At 39.2% G+C, this 22,669-nt stretch overlaps 1 protein-coding gene across 1 annotated transcript in view; it reads right to left on the reverse strand.

Annotated features, from left to right (window-relative positions):
• Positions 1-746: 746 nt before the first annotated feature.
• LOC138643622 (immunoglobulin kappa light chain-like) overlaps positions 747-22,669 on the reverse strand; it is a 75,951-nt gene continuing 54,028 nt past the window's right edge. The window contains exons 3-6 of the mRNA XM_069732480.1: positions 4,933-4,985; positions 2,485-2,808; positions 1,685-1,744; positions 747-1,331 (exon numbers count right to left, since the gene is read on the reverse strand). Of these exons, the coding sequence (XP_069588581.1) occupies positions 1,210-1,331; positions 1,685-1,744; positions 2,485-2,808; positions 4,933-4,985 (559 nt within the window). The 3' untranslated portion in view covers positions 747-1,209. The remainder of the gene's footprint in view (positions 1,332-1,684; positions 1,745-2,484; positions 2,809-4,932; positions 4,986-22,669) is intronic.

Consider the following 22,669-nt stretch of genomic DNA (forward strand, 5'->3'; position numbering starts at 1 on the left):
GCCTGACCATGGCGATAAGCCCTGCACCAGGAAGGACAGGATTAGCACTAGTTAATCTCCACTACCTCTAAAGAAAACTGGGATAGACGAACAAAACAAGGGGAACACTTAGCTTGAGTCTCAGAGAGAAATGTCCAATGTCCTCCAAACTCCAAAGAGGACTATAGCCGACTGCTACAGCTCCAAGCCTCAACAGGGAAATGCAAATGGAATTATCACCCGCAACTCCCAACAGTAAGTTGGGAGCTATAAACACCCACATCCAGGTGTGACTAGCATCATAAGGACCAGACAGAAGTCTGCAAAACAGCTTGACACCCCTGCACTAGAGGGTTCCAGAGTTATGACCTCATAAAGTGACAGTGGTTAGAATTGAAAAAAATGGCCTGGTCAGGAAGGTTAAAAAAGTCAGCGGGATGAAGGGGTTAAACTGAAATTTTTCTTTACATTTAAATATACTGAAAAACATGTTTGCTTGGGTTCTGAGCAATGTTTACTAGTCCCACAAAGGAACTTGAACATGTTAACCTTTGATAATACACTGCACTATTTATGTAGTACAGTACAGGCATCTCATCCTGCCTTTAGCCGGATCTAATAGACATAGATAAGAAGCATCCACAACTGGAAAGGCCTTCTTTTCTTTTCCTGAGAAAAATTCACAGACACAGTTGTTGCAGTGCTTTTTCCCTCCACTATACTTGTAGAACATGATGATGGGTTTGAAAAACACGTACAGCTTTTAGTGCATTTGTAAAATTAATAATTTTTATTATGTAAGAAAACCTGGCAATGGTTGTTGTCTTATGAATGAAGTTATGCAGGTGTCAACTTGATAAAGCTTTTGAAGACAATTATGTAGAAAATATATATTCAAGAATTATAGGTTCAAGAACTATCGCTAAGACACAAAAGATCCTCGTGCTTTCTCAAAAACTTGGTAACAACCCTTCTTAGCTAAAATCAGTATCAACTAGATAAACACATTCTAATTAATATACTAGTACATTTTAACACATCAAAAATGCAAGTGCAAAAGTATCTTAAAATTCTGAAATATTATTTTCAATTTGCTTTGCATCTTAAAAGTATATAATACTCTATTGTAATCAGCACTAAGCTCCTTAAACATATCACACAAATATGAAGCTGTCACTGAAAGCTTGCACTTTCAAATAATGTAATATATGCGCATTGGGAAAAATAAAATCACTTTGCACATTTATATTTTAAAACAAGCAAGAATGGAAAATATGTGAAGCACTTCAAAAATAATATCATATAAATAAGTTGTGCTGCTCGAGTGATCCTAGCTGAGGCTTCAACATCACCTGTAAAATGTAAGAAATTCTATTAATTGTTACAAAAAGTTCAGTTTTTAATCACGATTTTACCCTAAATAATTAGTATAATAAAAAAGTAGATGTGGAATTATCTCTTAATGATTCGTAGGACAAAGAAAATACATACGTCATTCTTTTTGTGAAAATGTTATTACATAGAGATAAAAACTATAAAAAAATACAGATAGTTGTTTCCATTCTATGTTGAAAAGTTTACATTTTGTTATATTAAAATAAAAAAGGAAACCTATGCAACTTTTCTAAAAAAAAAAAATTAAAAAAGCAAAACATTAGATGACAAAATATTAAGTATACTCAATTTAAAAACACATTTACCATACCTGAAGAATTAGTGCAGTTACCATTTTTGGGTTCATCCTCACTTGGATCCTTCAAAATGGCTGTGAATTAGAATTATATTATTGGCTAAGTAAATGTATTTTACAAAGGTGTGACACACAATGTTTAATATATACATATGTAGAAAATATGTTATTATAATATTACAAAGCTATAAAATAAAATGTATTATTCAAAAGAATAAGGGGTCATATTACATGAGGGTTATCCCTGTGTTGATGGATATGAGCAGGAAACCAATGTCTAAACTGTTAGAACAATAACACATTGGGAACTGTATAAATTGTCATTTTCTATCACATTGGAACCAGAACAATATGTTTTCTTGTAATACTGATAGATTTGAGCTCTATGGATCCTACAGAAGAAAATATCCCACCATTAATTGACAAATAAGATGTGCCTGTCCTTTTTAATTTAAAATATTTAGTTTTTTTCATATGCAATATGTTTATTATTAACTAAAAAGAAATAGATGGCATAGTCAATTAATTCGCTCTACAACCCCAAAGGATTTGCTGACCCTTTGAGTCTCATTATTGTTGGCCAGTAAGACCCATCCTAAATTGCATTGGCACTATTTGCAAACATTTTGATGGCACATTTTACATTTTGGGTGGCTAACGTGCTCAAATTTTTAATCACTGCATACAAGGAAGTCTAGAAACATTGAAACATTTAAGATATTAGTGCCAAAATTTATTGACTCGGCAAATAATACATTGGAATTTTATAAAATATATTATTCATTTATAATTTGTCATAAAATAATAAAGTGTACCTGTATCATATGCTACTTCTTGCCACAGGTCCCTCACTGCCACATTTCCTTCATGCTTGTACCTGCATTTATATATTTTACCTATGTCTGATTTTTTAATTGTAATCCAGCTGTATAATGAGGACGTTTGGCTGGATGAATTCTTTATAAGTTCCCCCTGCTCTGATTCCAGCTCGACATTGCTTCCTTCTGCTGTCCACATCACATTTATCATGTCGGGGAAGAAATTCTGCAGGTTGCACAGTAAAGTTGCAAAACCTATATCCTTCACAACTTCCTTGGTTGTAGCTAAGATTGTCACATCTGGTTTAACTGCTGTCTGATCTGGAAAAAAAAAAGAAATAAAAAAGTTTTTTTGCAAGAATTTAAATTATACGTGTTGGACCTATAAATACAGTGTAGCTTAAATATATGTAATAGAGAAGAAATATAACAGAACAAAAAATGTAAAGTGAAGCTCCAATTTGAAGATGATATTACAAACTTATAAAACATTTGTAAAAAGCAACTTCTTTCCAAAATGGTTTTATCAGTACGCCTTTGTAATAAGGAAGTATGATGTAATTTTAACATTTTCCTGCACTCTGATGAACATGTATGTCATGGAATTCTTCAGGATTAAAGATGGGAGAACCCAAGCTTAAAATTTCAAGGTTTGTACAGGACAGTTAGTGTCTGGTGCAAAACCCCAAGCATGGACCTCTCTGGAAGTCCTTTGCAATGTTCGGAGTTCTCAGGTAAGTCTGTTGCAGAGAGAAAAAGAGAATATTTTCCAGATCAAAAGTTCGGTCCCCAATTGTTTTCAATAGGTTCCTGGTTTTGGTTGAAGCTCGGGTTCAGCTCTGGCACCCGAATTAAACTTTTGAATAATGTTTGGGCTGGGTACCAGAACTTGAACTTCCATGGGTTCGCTCATCCCTATTCAGGATACCATCTTATACATTTATATCATGGTACATGATTGCCCAGGCTCAGTAGCTGTGCACATGTAATGACTACAAGAGCATGGTTATAAGTTACAGCCTTATTTATGCAACATAATGGATTAGAGAAACATTTGAAACTGACCATTTTTTAAGACGTGCGTGACAGAATCATAGAGCAACTAAGGTTGCCAAGGGCCTAACAATGCCCTCCAGGTCTGCCAGAAGCAAAGATTTCCTGTCAATAATGCTTAGGAATACATTGTATTCAAAAACGTCACGCAAGTTATCTAGTGGATTCTGTTCCATATACTTTAAGAAGGAGACTGAAAAGGGAAAATTAAGTTGAATAACATTGAATTGCATAAAGTGCCCCCCCGCCCTCCCCAGAAAACAAAAACTGCCAGAAAAAAACACAAAGGTCAATTGTAGTCTCCAAAATTATGTCATTGAAAAATACACATTTTATTTTTTTTTAAACTTTCTTAATGGAAAAATAATATGACTCATGAAATACGACAATGAAAAAAGGTTAAAAAAATTGCATGGTCCATAAGGTGCAAGATAGATAAGCCAGTGATTAACCAGCTAAGTGTTGTAAAATAATGAATACAAAAAATACAGCCTTAGTAGAAATTCCTTCATATAATGATATTATCAATTCTGCGATAAGATGGAAGTTCTGTTTTACTCTGTATTTATTATGTCTGCTTTAAAGTGCCTTCAAACTACAGTCTAATCAGTTGTTTTGAGCCATTTGACATTATTCGGGATCATGTTTCCATTAGATTAATGCTTAACTGCCTATTATTAAATGTAATAAAACCACTGGACAGGTTCACATTACAGGTTCTTATGTTCCTGATGAAAGTGGAAATAATTTGTGATAACATAATACAACGCCAACTCCAGCATATTAAAAATTGTCTGATCGCACAGTAAAATCACACATGTATAATCACCCATCTGATCTAGCATTCGTAGCAAAAAGCATGTTGTGTGACCAGAAGGTTGATTAGTTGTTTTTATCCCTACAAAAGGAACATTGAGGTCATTGTAATCCTGCAATTTCACCACCGGGCTCAATTTTGTCATGTTGTCATGAGATACAAAGTATAAATAAGTGAACTATCAGAATTCAGCAAATTACAACACAGTTCGTTCATATAATTAGCTTGTTTCTCGATTTCCAAACCTGTGTTTAAGATATATATATATATATATATATATATATATATATAAAATCTGTGTGCTTTGCTCTATTAAAAATGTATTCCTGGGATTGGACAAGTATGATACGTAGTTTAATTTGATTCAGTGAATTTAGTAATAGACTGAGCATTACAAAAAAAAAAACAGTAAAAAGTGAGAATTTTCAAAATGGGGATAATAATGGATTATACTGAAATTGTTATACTTGGCTTCATCATTTTTTTACAATTTTAGAAAAGTAATATCAATAGGAGGCGAAGTTTATGACTTGTGTTTAATCCTTAATTTTTTGTGTCCGTTAAACTATACTTACCGATTACCAAAAGTTTTGTGCCTGTGCCAAATTTTTTCATGCTGGCATCCTTACACAGTGATGATTTTCTTAGCAAAAACTGAGCATTGTTAAAAACTAAAACTGAAGTCAATTAGTTTTTTTTAAAAGCATTGCAAGATATAGATTTTGCAGTATGATTAATGTAATTGTGTTAAAATGATTTTGATGCATCATAAAACAAATAATAAAATAATATATGGTATTTTAATTAAAATAACAAAATTATATGTAATATATATTCCAACAACAATAAAAGAACTAATGTTTAATATGAAATACATTTCATAATAACCACAAACATATATAATGCAAATGACAAAATGATATAATATTCCATACAAAATAACGTAATAATCCAAATAACAAAATAATATATTTAAAGAAAAAAAAACTATGCATTCTTTTTCATATTTAAAGAATATATATAGATTTTTCTGTATTTTCATGACTATGAAAATTGTACATTCACACTGAAGGCATCAAAACTATGAATTAACACATGTGGAATTATATACTTAACAAAAAAGTGGGAAACAACTGAAATGATGCATTTTATTCCAGGTTCTTCAAAGTAGCCACCTTTTGCTTTGATGACTGCTTTGCACACTCTTGGCATTCTCTTGATGAGATTCAAAAGGTAGTCACCGGGAATGGTTTTCACTTCACAGGTGTACCCTGTCAGGTTTAATAAGTGGGATTTCTTGCATTATAAATGGGGTTGGGACCATCAGTTGTGTTGTCCAGAAGTCTGGTGGATACACAGCTGGTAGTCCTACTGAATAGACTGTTAGAATTTGTATTATGGCAAGAAAAAAGCAGCTAAGTAAAGAAAAACAAGTGGCCATCACTACTTGGAAGAAGGTCAGTCAGTCCGAAAAATTGGGAAAACTTTGAAAGTGCAGTAGCAAAAACCATCAAGCGCTACAAAGAAACTGGCTCACATGAGGACCGCCCCAGGAAATGAAGTCCAAGAGGCATCTCTGCTTCTGAGGTTAAGCTTATCTGAGTCAACAGCCTCAGAAATCGCAGGTTAACAGCAGTTCAGATTAGAGACCCGGTCAATGCCACACAGAGTTCTAGCAGCAGACACATCTGTACAACAACTGTTAAGAGGAGACTTTGTGCAGCAGGCCTTCATGGTAAAATAGCTGCTAGGAAACCACTGCTAAGGGCAGGCAACAAGCAGAAGAGACTTGTTTGGGCTAAAGAACACAAGGAATGGACATCAGACCAGTGGAAATCTGTGCTTTGGTCTGATGAGTCCAAATTTGAGATCTTTGGTTCCAACCACCGTGTCTTTGTGCGATGCAGAAAAGGTGAACGGATGGACTCTACATGCCTGGTTCCCACAGTGAAGCATGGAGGAGGAGGTGTGATGGTGTGGGGGTGCTTTGCTGGTGACACTATTGGGGATTTATTCAAAATTGAAGGCATATTGAACCAGCATGGCTACCACAGCATCTTGCAGCAGCATGCTATTCCATCCAGTTTGCGTTTAGTTGCACCATCGTTTATTTTTCAACAGGACAATGACCCCAAATACACCTCCAGGCTGTGTAAGGGCTATTTGACCAAGAAGGAGAGTGATGGGGTGCTACGCCAGATGACCTGACCTCCACAGTCATCAGACCTGAACCCCATCGAGATGGTGTTTGGGGTGAGCTGGACCGCAGAGTGAAGGCAAAAGGGCCAACAAGTGCTAAGCATCTCTGGGAACTCCTTCAAGATTGTTGGAAGACTATTCCCGGGGACTACCTCTTGAAGCTCATCAAAAGAATGCCAAGAGTGTGCAAAGCAGTCATCAAAGCAAAAGGTGGCTACTTTGAAGAACCTAGAATATCTAATATATAATTGCCTAGAATACTACTTCCTGCAATTTGTGCCAACTTCCGTGGCTTTGTCCGGAGCTAATGTCCGGAGCTAATGTCCGGAGCTAATGTCCGGAGATAAGTGACGTCAACAGTGTCCAGTGTCTGATTGGTTGCCGCCTGCTGCGAGCGACCAATCAGAAACGTGCCGTACTGTGACACACTCCGCCCGCCATTTTGGTGTGATTTTTGAATTTTTACCTCACAGCAAGTTTCTACTGCGTGGAGGCGGGCCCAGTGACATTGCTCTTCAAGCTCCTGCCGAATTTCGTCAAAAAAATGATAATACCATTTACCAAAACTATATATATTTAGTTGTGAAGTGGTTCAGTGACATTTTCACACCAATTTTGAACTTTTGTTTGGTGTTTTCTCCATATACTGCCTATTATTTTTGTTCTTTCTTACTATTATTTATTAATTGTATTATTCTTACATTTGAATAAATAAAGTATATATGGATTCTAGACTCCCGATTCTTTAGAATCGGGCTGCCATCTAGTAAGACATAATTTCAGTTGTTTCACACTTTTTTGTTAAGTATATAATTCCACATGTGTTAATTCATAGTTTTGATGCCTTCAGTGTGAATGTACAATTTTCATAGTTATGAAAATACAGAAAAATCTTTAAATGAGAAGGTGTGTCCAAACTTTTGGTTTGTACTGTATATACGGCATATATACTTTTTTAAATATATTATTTTACTATTTGGATTATCATTTTGCAATTTGTATATATATATATATATATATATACATATATATGTAATTCCATACTGCTAATATTTCTAAATGATTGGAAATAAAGTATACATAATTAAAAATCCTGTAATCTCTTGCATTAGGCAAAGCCAGTGTATATTTTATATTTTGACATAGAAAATCGAATTGAAACTTTATATTATACTTTTTGTACATTATATATTTATCATAGAAAAATATGTGAAAAATGTCAGTGGGCCTCTAGAATGATATGCCAAAATATAATACCTAATTTTGGATTACCATTTTAACCTCTTAATGACCGCCAATTCATCTTTTTACTGAGATATAAGAGAATAGCATCCCCATACAGGTGACAATCCAGCAGCTGCCGGCTGTACACTATAGCTGACAACTTGCTGCATTAGCCACGATCAGTGTTGGCACCGTTCATATCTGTTTAACCTCTTAGATGCTGCTGTCAATAGTGACTACATCATATAAATGGTTAATAGAGTGTGGGGGCTTCCTTCCCATCGGCACCCTGAGATCACGATTCTGTGATTCTGATGTTTGCCATGGCAATACACAGCCAAATAGTGGCCTTAGAATCTGCTGGCTACAGCGGCCTGTTCAGAAGTTAGTGACATTTAAGTGGTAAAAATAAATTTTTTCATTTCTGTCATGCCACTTTGCATTCATTCCTTAACATCGCCTGAAGGGTTAGTAAACTACATGACAGCAGTTTTCAATATGACGGGGGTGCTGTTTTTAAAATGGTATCATTTTGGAGGTTTTCCAATGTCTAGGACCCCAAAGGTCACTTTAAACCTGAATAGGTCCTTCAAAAAAATAAGTTTTGTAAATTTCCTTGAAAAAATGAAAAATTACTGCTACATTTTTAACCCCCTAAAAGGCTAACAAAATAAAATAACATCTTACAAATGGTTCTGATATCAAGCCGACATGTGGGAAATGTTATCTATTAATGTTTTTGTGTGGTATGACTATCTGGATTAAAGGGATAATCATTCAAAGTTTGAAAGTTGTAAATTTGTTTATATTTTTGCTAAATTTCTGATTTTTATTTTAAATAAATACAAAACATATAGACATAAATTTATAATTAACATAAAGTACAACACAAAAAAAAAATAAATCTCAAAATCATTGGGATCTGTTGAACTGTTCCAGAGCTATTACCACATAAATGGACACTGGTCAGATTTAAAAATTTGGCCCGGTCACTAAGGGGTTAAGCTTACAATATTGTTTTGTGAAGCCTCAAATTTGTTAACAGAGCCCCATCTTCAGCTTCTTGTGGTATTCCTATTATGTTGCAATCAGACTTTATAGAGCACTGTAAATTAATTGATTGTACTTGCTGCTTTTTTTGCATTTGTGTAGACCAGAGGGAAATTTCAAGATGCAAGTATAAAATTTACAATTTATTGACAACTATAGTTTAATAAATTAAAATGTAAACATTAAATGTATAAAATAGTAAAAACAAGCTCATACACTGTGATAAATGGGGAAAAAAGGCAAATCACCGTAAATAAATCATGAAAACAAAGAGAAAAACATCATCTATATGTGAGATGATATTGTTCCAATGAAAGTGATAAAACAAACTTGATCAATTAAAATTGAATTACTTTTTAAGTTAATTAAAATAAAGTGTGAAAACAAAAAAACTAAATTGGTCATACAAAGAGTTACTCGTTTACAAGAATTCGAAAAAAGTATAAATCTTTCGCAATCACAATGAAAAATAACTAATGTGATGACTGTAAATAAAAATTACTGAAAATTGATGGCGATTGATATAAATCTGTTACAAGAATTGTTTTACCTAGCAAAAACATGGAAAGTTTGATGTTCTAAAGTTTATTATTTTACAGCTGGAACAAGCAGTGAATAGTAATTCTTTTTGCATTCAGTATGTACTTACTTGCTACGTATGTTACGCAGAGCTGTGTGCCGGTGTCAAATACTTATCATTGTGCAATTACTGAACCCTTTACCAATACATTTTTTTAACTGGCAGACAAATAGCTAAGGTATATATATGCGAATCATTTTGTAGCGCTTCTATCGTTTTTTTTTTAGATCTTTTTTATTTCACTTTGCAGTTACTGCCTTACTATCTTTTTGGACTATGCAATAAAACTACAGGAAACCCACAAGCATAAAGAGACACTGTTCTTTTTACTGGCTCAGGAAACGTGGCTTTTTGGTTATCATTTTTAGTCATTTCTACCAAGAGACAATTGTTTTAAAGAAAAACTTTCAGTGAAGATGCATTATAAAGAGAATCTGTAGATGCAGATAAATAGAATTTAAATCATATTAAGTTGGTTTACTGGAAGAGTGGCTACAGAGAAAAAATGAAGTTACAAGCTCATGCAGGGGGGTACAGGGGTTTCTAAGGTTACATTGCTTTGATGAGTATTTAAGTAAAGTGGATGGCATTTATAGAAATCTCATGACCACTGTGCTTTTTTATTTATGCTGCGTAAACTGAGGGTTTTAAATCTGAAACATGTCAATTTCTCTTGCGGGTACGCTGAGTTTTATGTGCAGAATTTCCCCATAGGAATTCATTAGATGGAGACATTCTGTAACTTAAAAAAGCATTTATATTTTTAGTAGGTTTCTTCTGCGGAAATGTACTAAAAACACTTTTATTCCTTACATGACTGTATCACTAAAGCTTAATCAATGCTAAATACCAGGATATATCAAAAAGAAAGTAGCTCTATTTAAAGCATAACATACCAAAAACAGACAAAAACCATAGTGTTAAAAGCACAATAAAAATACATGTAATAAAAATGCACTCAAAAACACAATTAAAAATGCAGGTATCAATTTAGCTAGCAGAAATTACACCCCTTTGCAAATTTATCTATGTGTACTGACGATTTTTATTAAATACCGTATATACTCGAGTATAAGCTGAGATTTTCAGCCCATTTTTTTGGGCTGAAAGTCCCCCTCTCGGCTTATACTCGAGTCATATACTGAGAGGTCAGCAGGGGAGTGGGAGCAGGGGCTGTGTAATTATACTTACCTGCTCCCGGTGCGGTCCCTGCAGTCCCTGGCTTCCCCGGCGCTGCAGATTCTTCCTGTATTGAGTGGTCACATGGCACCGCTCATTACAGAAATGAATATGCGGCTCCACCTCTCATAGGGGTGGAGCCGCATATTCATTGCTGTAAATGAGCGGTAACTGTGACCGCTCAACACAGGAAGAAGATGCAGCGTCGGGGAAGCCAGGAACTGCAGGGACCGCAGCGGGAGCAGGTAAGTATACGGCGAGCGCAGCGCTGAGCGATATTTACCTGCTCCTCGCTCCAGTGCGGCTCCGTCTGCAGCGTCTCCTGGCAGTGACGCTCAGGTTAGAGGGCGCGGTGACGTAGTCAGTGCGCACCCTCTGCAGAGCGGCAGTGCTGGAGACGGAGCCGCACGAGGAGCAGGTAAATATTGAAAGCGCCGGCGTCCTGAGCGAAGAGAGGTGAGTATGTGATTTATTTTTTTTTATTGCAGCAGCAGCATTATATGGGGCACAGCTTTATAAGGAGCATCTATGGGGCCATAATGAATGGTGCAGAGCAATATATATGGGGCACAGCTTTCTATGTAGCATCCATGGGGCAATAATGAACAGTGCAGAGCATTCTATATGGCACAGCTTTCTATGGAGCATCTATGGGGCCATAATGAACGGTGCCGAGCATTCTATATGGGGCACAGCTTTCTATGGAGCAATAATGAACGATGCAGAGCATTCTATATGGGGCACAGCTTTCTATGGAGCATCTATGGGGCCATAATGAACAGTGCAGAGCATTATATGTGGCATAGCTTTATATGGACCATCTATGGGGCCAAAATGAACGGTGCAGAGCATTATATGTGGCAAAGTTTTATATGGAGCATCTATGGGGCAACAATGAATGATATGGAGAATTATATGGGGCACAGCTTTATATGGAGCATCTTATGGGGCAATAATGAACGGTGCAGAGCATTATATGTGGTACAGCTTTATATGGAGCATCTATGGGGCAACAATGAACGATATAGAGAATTATATGGGGCACAGCTTTATATGGAGCATCTTATGGGGCAATAATGAACGGTATGGAGCATCTATTTTTATTTTTGAAATTCACCGGTAGCTGCTGCATTTCCTACCCTAGGCTTATACTCGAGTCAATAAGTTTTCCCAGTTTTTTGTGGCAAAATTAGGGGGTCGGCTTATACTCTGGTCGGCTTATACTCGAGTATATACGGTATACATTTTCCAGTAACAAACACACAGTGGATGTTGCATGGTGAAAATTGCAAATATGACTTTTGGAACAAAGATTTTGCCTATATAGTTTGTGGGCGCCTAATTTTCATTCTCAGAGCGCCTAAGGTGTCAAAACAGCAGAAATCCCCCAAAAGTTATCCCAGGTTTGAAATTCCATTCCTCAATGTATTTATCTATGTATACAGTAGCTATCTTGGTGTTGCCTGTGTTTTCCAGGATAAAGCACAGACTGAAAGTTGTAGAGTGAAAATTGCAAATATGCCAGCTTACTGTCCGATATATCGTGCTAAGCTTGTAAATCTGAAGAGATGAACACCATAACTTGCTAACTGGGTTCTCCGAGCTACAGTATTGCTAAACATGTGGACACTTGTTGCATTATAAGCACACTATGAGGCTCAGAAGGGAGGAGGGCATTTGGATTTGGGAGCGCAGATTTGGCTTGATTTTTTTGGGGTGGGAACCATGTAATTTTTGCAGAGCTTTTGTCTTACCAGTAATGTGAAACCACCTATATTTCCATTAATAGATAATGAAATGTATAATAAAAACATGGAGTATATAGTCCAAATTATAATGTAAAAAATTCCTTTATTATACATACAAAAGGCATTCACATATGAAAGAATATGTATCAATACAAAGTCAATTAAAGACTAGTGTAGAAAAATTGTATGTATCCCATTCATTATTAGGGTATAGGAAGTGTTTTAATTTTGTTAGTAACTATATAAAGTACCAGTGCTTCAATAACTCATATATAAGGGTGTATGAAAATATGCCTGAAAAATGCAGACAAATTGTTGTCTTACCAAAAGACTGTATGTAAGTACTTAATTATAAAGCCTGTTTCATAACCAGCATTACCAATGCATCCATACATACACCCACTATAAGCTCTTACCCATTATTCTTCATATGTGATACCACTTTGACAGCCCCAACTCACGTTTCACATTGGCTTCCTCAGGGAGCTATTAGACTATGGCCCACTGAGGAAGATATACCTTATTAGGTTTGTTTTCTATAGGCAAAATATGTAAACAAATAGATTTAACTGAATCTGAAAAGTTAGACAATGCTAATGAGGTCACAATATATGTAGTGAGAAAAAAAGATGGCCATTAATTGCCGAAGACTTGAGAAGAATCAAACATGAAGTGACCAGAAACCCTTTATCCACCAGTGCTGTCATATTTCAGAATTGCATTCTCCCTCGAGTGCCTAGAAGTACAAGATGTTCAGTGCTCCACATGACATGGCCATCGTAAGGAAGACTGAAACCCGACCACCAATGAACAAGACATAGAATTTGAAACATCAAAACCAGGTTGATAAATATCTGAGAACAGATTTTTCAAACGTTTTATGGACTGATGAGATGAAAGTGACTCTTGATGGGTCAGATGAATGGGCCTCTGGCTCGATCAGTAAATAACACATACATCAACTTCAGCTCAGATATCTTCAAGGCAGAGGTGGAGTAACTGCTATAAGCTGGCACTAGTAAAAATGAGCTAGTTGGACTTTTCAGGTTGATGATGGACTCAAAATCAACTCCCAAACCTACTTCCAGTTTTTAGTAGACACTTTCTTCAATTAGTCACAGTATACAACAGAAAATTCCAGCGAACGTTTCCTTCTTGACAATTAAAAAACATTTTATTCTTTCATCTTTAAAATAATCCATATGGCAGAAGTCCTTAATATATACAGGGGGATCAAAAAAAGGGCACTCTGCTGCTTTATGCATGCAGACAATGCGCTTCGACCTTCTTAGGTTTTCTTCTAGGTTTCTTCAATTAGTGGTACAGGAAAAAGTCAGCATCTTTCAAGAAAACCAATTCTTCATCTGCTGTTGTTTTGTACATTCTGCCTCCGAAAGATCGCAGTAAGGCTCAGCTCGCATTTATACTGCGCTCTACGCTGAGCACCGGGGTTTCTGTCTAAGTCTCTGAATTACATGAATCAGACGGAACCCCCAGCAGAAGATTCCCCACAATGAAGCAGCTGGAGACACTGCGCACACCTGACCTGTGATCCGGCAGTAACCATATTTTTAAGCGTGCATAAAAGCATAGTCTGCCACAGTTTTGTGAACTTCTGAAAAGAAGGACAAAGTTGAATAGAGGCCAGACGGATTGTAGAGTAACTCTGCTGCTTCATTTTAGTGAGTGGATCCCTTGGGGTTTCACCTGAACTTTAGATGGAAATCCCAAAGTAAGTGCTCAATGTAGAGTGCTGGATAAATGTTATTCAAAGTCTCATGTAAAATGTTCCCAAGAAAACCTTCAACTCAATCCACAAAAAAGCAAGTCCCCACTGAGGTCCATCATCTGTTAATGGAAATATAGGGAGCTTCCGCTTTACTAGTAGTACAAAGTCTCTGTGAAAGCGCTATAGCTCTTCGCCCCCCAAAAGAAATTCAATGAATTCTGCACTCCCAAATCCAAATATCCACCTTCCTTCTGAGCCCCACAGTGTACCTAAACCACGTGTTTGTCATTTCTTTAGCGATGAGGGCCCGCCTAATTTAAGAATTATGTCTCCAGAAGCATGAGTCGGGCATAATGTACTGGTCACTACAATGTACTGGTCATTGAAAAGTACTGGTCACTACAACAGTAGTTTGCAATTTTCGCTAAGTAACATCCACTGCGGCTTGTTTCTGGAAATCACTTATGGAGCAAAAACCATCATTACACATGTAGGTAAATTCCCAGAGAGGTGCAATTTCCAAAATGGGGTCATTTCAGGGGAATTCTGCTCTTCTGGCATTTAAGGGCTCTGTATATGAAGTCTGCAAACTATTCTACCATAATTTGCTCTCCAAGAGTCAAATAGCACTCTGTTATGACCTGGTGGTGAGGACAATAATGGACCTGGTGGTTAAGAGCACACGGAAAGACCTGATAGTTACTAATAATACAGGACAAGCTCTGAGACGTGGGAACTCTGCTGACCGCAATCCCTAATCCTATCACACACACTAGAAATAGCCGTGGATTGCTCCTAACGCTCCCTATGCAACTCGTCACAGCCTAAGGAACTAGCTAGCCCTAAAGATAGAAAAATAAAGCCTACCTTGCCTCAGAGAAATTCCCCAAAGGAACAGGTAGCCCCCCACATATAAAAAATGTAACTATTTTTTCTTCACTGCACAATTGTATAAAATTCTGTGACACACCTGTGCTGTCAGTATGTTCACTACACCCATACATGAATTCATTGTGCATTGTAGTTTGCAAAGTGGGGTCACTTGTGGGGGTTTCTGTTGTTCTGGAACCCCAGAGGCTCTGCCAATGTGACATGGCATCTCCAAACCAGTTCAGCAAATGCTGCACTGTAATATGGCATTCCTCTTCTGAGCTTTACACTGTGCCTCAAAAGTAGTTTTCAATCACTTATGGGATATTAATGTTCATTTTCTCCTATTGTCCCTTTGGAAAATTGCAAACTTGCGGTTAAAGCAACATTTTAGTGGAAAAAAATTGTAATATTTCATTTATGCAGCCCGATGTTATTCAAGTTTGTGAATTGCCTGAGGTTCAAAAATACTCACTACGCCCCTAGGTGAATTTCATGAAAAGTGTAGTTAACAAAATGGGATCACTTGTGGGGATTTCTGCTGTTTTGGCATATCACGGACTCTTTAAATGTGACATGGTATCCGCAATCTATTCCAGCCAAAATAGCGCTCATTACCTTTTCAGCCCTACCGTACGGCCAAGCAGTCGTTTTCCAACAAATGGGGGGGTATCGCTGTACTCTGGACAAATTGCATGACAAATTTTGTCATCCATTTTCTCATGTTACCATTGTGAAAATCAAAAATTGGGGCTAAAATAACATTTAGTGGGAAAAAAATATTTTTTATTTTTACGGCTTAACATGATAAAATTCTGTGAAGCTCCTGACTGTCTAAGGTGCTCACCACAGATCTAGATAAATTCCTTGAGGGGTTTAGTTTCCGAAATTTTGTAATTTGTGAGGGTTTCCACTGTTTTGGCACTATAGGGGCTCTCAAAATGCGACATCGCGCAGGCTATCGGTTCCAGATAATTTTGAATTACAAAAGTAAAATGATGCCACATATATGGTATTGGCATAAAGAGAAGAATTTGCACAACAAATTTTTGGGTCCATGTTTTCGTCCTACCCTTGTGAAAATTTGGGGGTAAAATAACATTTTTGTTGGAAAATGTTTTTTTTTTAACTTTCAAGATTATAAAATTTTGTGATGCCCCTAAGAGCCAGAAGAGCAGTATCCCTTCTGAAGCGACCTTATTTTGGAAATTTTGGGTGAGGGTTCAATGTGCTTACCACACATTTAGATAAATTCCTTGAGAGGTATAGTCTCAAAATGGCGTCACTTGTGGGGGGGGGGGGGGGGGTTACACTGTTTAGGCACCTCAGGCGCTCACCAAACGCGACAGCCAATTTTGTACTCCAAAATTCAAATGACTTTCCTTTCCTTCCAAGCCCTGCCGTGTGCCCAAACAGTAGAAATGAGCGAACTTGTTCTGAAAATGTTTGCCAATCTCAAAATCGCCACTGTCTGGAGTATATGCGACTATCTGGAGTCATAAAGTAAACAAAGGGTACTCTCTGACAGATACCTCTTCCTCCTGCAGGATGACATTCTAGAATGCGGTTCCCGGGGTTATCAGCTAACACAGTGAATGGCAACATTAGGAATTGTCTGGCCTTAGGGTACAAGTCTGCAGTTATTGTTTGTAACTGCAGACTTGTGAATCCTCACAGCGCGCACTGTGCTCTGTGAGGTTTCTCTGGCGTTAGTGACCATTTGCATACTTTCATCCACATTCCGTTTAGATGCTTCTGGGCCCTCTCAATACTCTTGGCATTGAGGAAGGCCTTGTATACCTAGTTGTCATTTGACCCTATGCAAGTCACTTACTTGTGGTCAAGCACTTGTTGCTCCAGGAGAACCGCAGGATTCGCAAGTTTGCAGTCACATTGTGTTACTACAGACTTGTACCTAGGACCTTTCTGATGGTACCAAGAGCGTAAGTTACTTGTGGTCAAGCACTTGTTGCTCCAGGAGAACCGCAGGATTCGCAAGTTTGCAGTCACATTGTGTTACTACAGACTTGTACCTAGGACCTTTCTGATGGTACCAAGAGCGTAAGAACTTTCTCAAACTCGCGGTGATGTCAGTCAGGTCATAGGAATTCACCATGAGACACTGAGCAGCGGTAGCACACGATGCTAAATGTCTATCCTGTATGGTAGGCTGTATAGTTGCATCATACATCAATGCAGCCTGCCATCTAGATGTAGCAGAGCTAGACCCATCGCGGGACAAATGGATTATTATATTCTCTATGGACAGGAGAGGAATATTGTTGTTTATTATCTAAATTCTGTTACAGGAGACATTGGCTTCTGTGGACTGGGCAATTACATGAGTATGGTTAGATTCATTAAAGGAGTCTGTGTCATTCTTTCAATTAAGGACTTTATTCTGGAGGTTATTTTTATACAGTATGACTAATGGGTTAGGAATGGGGGTGTCTTACAGACACATCTCCATTAGCAACCTCTGGGCTTGATGTCAACTGACAAGGCAAAGGTGAAATCAACCCCACAACTATCATCCCACTTGCAACAGCACCAAGGCAAGAGGAAAGAGCAAGTCTAAATGCCAGATGTGGCGCATCTTATGGATGTGCCATTTCTGGGGCGACTGAGAGCTGATGTTGTTAGTCTGAGAGAAGCCAATATCCATGGCCCCTTCTTAGGCTATTATCAGCCTGCAGCTGTCTGCCTACCCTTTGCTGGTTATTAAATATAGGGGAACCCTACATAATGTTTTTGGGGGGATTCTCTATTTTAATAACCAACAAAGCTTAAGTATAAAGCTGTGAGCTGATATTACATGGGGACCTTTATGAACATTGTCTCTTGCCCAGAATATCAACATCAGCCCACAGCCATTGGATTTCCCTCTCTTGATTATGAAAACTACGGAAGACTTTTATCAATTACTTTTTTAATTGTCAACAAGAACACTAAGGTCACTGGGTTCATAGCAGCTGTTTCTCTTGCCTTGCAAGTGTCAAGGCTGGACTGATGACTGGCCGCAAGTCCAGCACTCAACACTTCGGTATTCAACTGTCTGGCACTGGAGCTGCTGTGAGACATGTTGGCTTGAACTCAGATAACCAGAGTTCAAAGCCACTAGGTCTCCCAGCAGCCATGAGGCCCAGAATCCTCATATGAAACTTTGAGGAACATTTTAAGGTTACTGAAGGTTACAGCTGCTGGAACACCTGAAGGCTGTAAACTAAGGTTACATTGGATGTGTATTTTACTGCAATTGTTAAAAAACAAAATGAAAAAAATGGAGTGAGCTGAGGGAAAGCCGAAAGCTGGGGGGTAATGTTAATGTTTTGCGAAAGAGACAATATTCATAAAGATTCCCAGGCTATTAATATCAGCTCATTGCTATGTACTTAGCCTTTCCTGGTTATAAAAATGGGGACCCCCCAAAATAAATGACATGGGGTTCCCATGTATTTTTGATAGCCAGGCAAAACTGATAGATGGGGGTTGCAACCCTCAGCTTCAACAAGGCTGGTTATCAAGTACTAGATTGTGGCCCGATTCTAACGCATCGGGTATTCTACAATATGCATGTCCCCGTAGTATATGGACAATGATGATTCCAGAATTCGCGGCAGACTGTGCCCGTCGCTGATTGGTTGAGGCAACCTTTATGACATCATCGTCGCCATGGCAACCATTATGACATCTACGTCGATATTGTGCCCGTCGCTGATTGGTCGAGGCGAATTCACGGCAGACTGTGCCCGTCACTGATTGGTCGAGGCAACCTTTATGACATCATCGTCGCCATGCTGTGCCCGTCTCTGATTGGTCGAGGCCTGGCGGCCTCGACCAATCAGAGACGCGGGATTTCCAGGACAGACAGACAGACAGACGGAAAAACCCTTAGACAATTATATATATAGATAGAGGGGTCCCCAAGCCATATTTTTTAATTATTTTTACAAAAAAGGCATGGGGTACCCCCATTTTTGACAACCAGCCAAGCTAAAGCTGACAAGCTGGGGCTATTATTCTCAGACTGGTAAGGGGTAATGCATTTTAGCCACCTCAGCATAGAAATAGCAGCCCACAGCCACTCAGAAATGGCATATCTATTAGATGCACCAATTCTGGCTCTTTGCCCGGCTCTTCCCACTTGCTCTGTGACGGGGGTAAGTGGGGTTCATATTTGTGGGGTTGACTTCGCCTTTGTATTGTCTGGTGGCATCAAGCCCACAGCTTACGCCCCCCCCCCCCCCCAGGAAGAAGCGATAGCAAAACGTGGGGTTATCGCTCCAAAGCACCACCATTTACACAGGTACTGGCAGCACCTTTTGTAGTAAATTATTTTGCTGTGATATTGCTGTTGCAATAGTCTTTATGCACTTTTAAGCACTGGCACTTTAGTAGATTCCTCTTTTTACTGGGCACATTTGCCTTTTATTATCCATCACTGCAATTTAACATTTAATATTGATATACCTGCATTTTGCATGAGTTTACACTCAACACATATTTATATAAGCTTTGCAACAGGGTGCCGCCAACACACTTATGTTTTATATGTTTTTGTATACACTGAATTTTGTATTGAGAACAATTTTCCCACTGGGTTGATATATTTATCCTTAGTATACGGCTATGCCTAATGGCTTTTTTCTTATTTAATGTGTGTAGTTGCCTGTTTTTCACTGAAACATACTGGTTGCTTGGTGGTTTTCTCCCCCTTTTTTGTTTTACTTTGTACATGTTTGGTCTTTAGTTTTATTTGAGCTACAATAAAAATATTCATTTTATTTTTTGGGTTGTGTACTTCCCTTTTTCATGGTATATTGTTCAATATTGGAAGTCTCCCTATATACCTTGTTATATTGTAAGCCCCCCCCCGCTCAGACAGCAGAAATATAGCGGGGGTCCCATGTCCACATAGGCCTGGCACCTTCATTAATATTATATTCACTGGGGGTCAATTTGAGGTCAGGCTATTTATGGTTAATGTATGTAAAAGCAGTCAGATCTGGTTTTGACTGGCTTTTTGCCCGCCTAAATTTTTGACAGTTGATTGGTTGTCAATCAGTTGCTGGGCAGAATTGGTTGTTATATATGCCTGGGCGCCGGCGTTGGATACTCAGATCGCCGGCGCTTGAAGAAAAGAAGAGACCTCACCGAGTGATGGAGAAGCTCCTTCAGGAACTCCTATCAAGAGCCGGCGGGGAGGACGGAGAGGATTGGCTGAGGAGCTGCTTAGCTATGAAACCTCCACTAGCAGCCTCCGAAGCCGTCTCTCCTCCTCCTGTTCCGGAACCAGTGGTGCCAGCTGCGGGGATTGAGACGGGAACTCCGGCTGCCGTGAGCCCTCCAATGAGGACCAGAAGACAGAAGGCGGCTTCCTCCCCTGCTCCGTCTCCTGCAGCGTCCAGGCCCGGCCTGTCAGAGGAAAGCCGGAAGTCACGTCGCCGCTGCGCGTCGAAGTCTCGCAGCCCTCTGCGAGATTTCGGCGGCCATCAGCTGGGTGAGCCGTCCACGTCATCAGGAGAGGCCGGAAGAGCCAGAAAGGGCACCGGCCATAAAAGCGCTGCGGTGCCCCTCTCCGCTGGCGCTCGGTCGGCTCCTGCGGCTGCTGCACGGGGCTCGAGGTCCGCTCCGCCCCCCCTGTCATCTGACGAAGAGGAGGACCATGATCCGAGAATCGCAAGGCAGCTGCGCTCGCCCCACTCTGCGGGCTGGAGCGCGGGCTGTGAAAAAGGAGGAAGACCGGACAACCGACCTGCGAGGGGTGAGGCTTGTAATATTCCCATGTCTGTCCCTCAGAACCAGTTAAGAGACTTAATTTAGTCCGTAGTAGCTGAAGCATTAAGCGAGGCTAATAGCTCATCTCGGGCAGCAGCTTCTCCTGCTAATTTTCGCTCAGAAGCTCCTGCCCTTAGCATGCCTCCTATGAACCCGTTCAAGGAGGCTTTAACTTGTGAGCTTTCCCCTCTTGGATTCCATCTGAGCCCGTCTGTGAAGGAGCTCATTTGGAATAATCAATTTGTCGATCTGTTTTCATTGCTACCTAGTAGGGATCACCCCCCTAAGCCTGAGAAAAAAGATGACAAATCTGAGCACGATGACCCTAAACGTAGTATTAGGTACTTTAATAACTGGGTCCAGGCGTTTGCCATCTATGCTGCCGTGTTGGGAGAGAAATCACCTAACCTTTGTAGTAGTCTCTTTCAACACGTCGACATTATTTTGGAGGCTTATAGGAATTTCGGTGGCTCCGCATGGCTCAGTTATGATGAGGCATTTAGACATAAACTGTCAGTTCACCCGGAGGTAAAATGGGGCTCCAAAGATATTGGGCTATGGATTAATCTAATGCTTCCTATGAGGAATGCTGTTGCTAGGCAGCCTGCTGTTTCTGTCAGCAAAAAAGGTGTTTGTTTTGCTTACAATGATTCTTTCTGTAAGTGGAACAATAATTGCCGTTTTCGGCACGAATGTTCTTTCTGTGGGAATTCCCACTTTATGTCCAAGTGCTTTAAAAAGCCGGCTGCCCAGCAATCCTCTAAGGAATCAATTTCAAAGGGCTCAATCGCCAGTGAGGCTGGGAAAAATGGTCCACTGGCTAAGCAAATACCCAGACAGGGAGATCAGTAATTTACTATATGACGGTTTCTCGTTAGGTTTTCGTGTTCCTCAATTCAAGGGTTCTGGTTGTGTTTTAGTTAAAAATCTCCCGTCCATTGCCGACTTCCCTGACGTCGCTAGGGAGAAAATTTGTTCTGAGATCGAGTTAGGCAGAGTCGCCGACCCCTTTTTGTCCCCTCCATTTTTAAATTTTCGTTTATCTCCCCTGGGTATCGTTCCCAAAAAGGAGCCGGGGTCTTTCCGGATGATTCACCACTTATCTTATCCAGTCGGCCAATCACTGAATGATGAGGTGGACAAGACAATGTGTTCTGTCTCCTACTCCTCCTTTGATGGCGCTCTGGATATGCTTAGAAAATTTGGCCCTAATGCCCTTATGTCCAAATCAGACATTAAATCTGCCTTCAGACTTCTCCCAGTGCATCCGGAGGGGTTTAATTCATTGGGTTTTCACTTTGATGACTGCTTCTTTTTTGACAAATGCCTCCCTATGGGTTTTTCCCTGTCCTGTTTTTATTTTGAGAATTTTTCCCGTTTTTTGCATTGGGTTTTAGAGTCTAGCGGTTGTGAGGCAGGTATTCTACACTATCTAGATGACTTCCTTTTTGTTGGCCCATCCCATTCTATGTTGTGTGAAAATACTCTTTCTAGGTTTCTTGAATTGTGCGCATTTTTCGGAGTCCCAATTGCCCATGAGAAAACAGTAGGCCCTTCTTGTCGCATTGAATTTTTGGGCATCACGATCGATTCGGAAAAAATGGAGACTGTCCTGCCTAAGGAGAAAATTGACAAGCTTCGTAGCTCTCTGGAAACCTTGTTATCAAAAGACAAAATCACCCTTAAGGAGCTTCAGTCCCTGCTGGGGCTGCTGAACTTTTCCTTGAGGGTCATTCCGATTGGCAGGGTTTTTTCCAGGTCGCTTTACGAAGCTACTAAAGGGCATTCTTCCCCTAATTCTCATATCAGATTGCGTTCCGAGGTAAAAGAGGATGCCAGAATCTGGCTAACATTTTTAGCAGGTTTTAATGGCAGATCAATAATCCAATCTCCTTTTATCTCTTCGGATTCTATTCCCCTCATTTTTTCTACAGACGCTACTCTAGGAGTAGCTT

Source organism: Ranitomeya imitator, chromosome 6 (assembly GCF_032444005.1).
Source record: "Ranitomeya imitator isolate aRanImi1 chromosome 6, aRanImi1.pri, whole genome shotgun sequence".
NCBI classification, from domain to species: domain Eukaryota; kingdom Metazoa; phylum Chordata; class Amphibia; order Anura; family Dendrobatidae; genus Ranitomeya; species Ranitomeya imitator.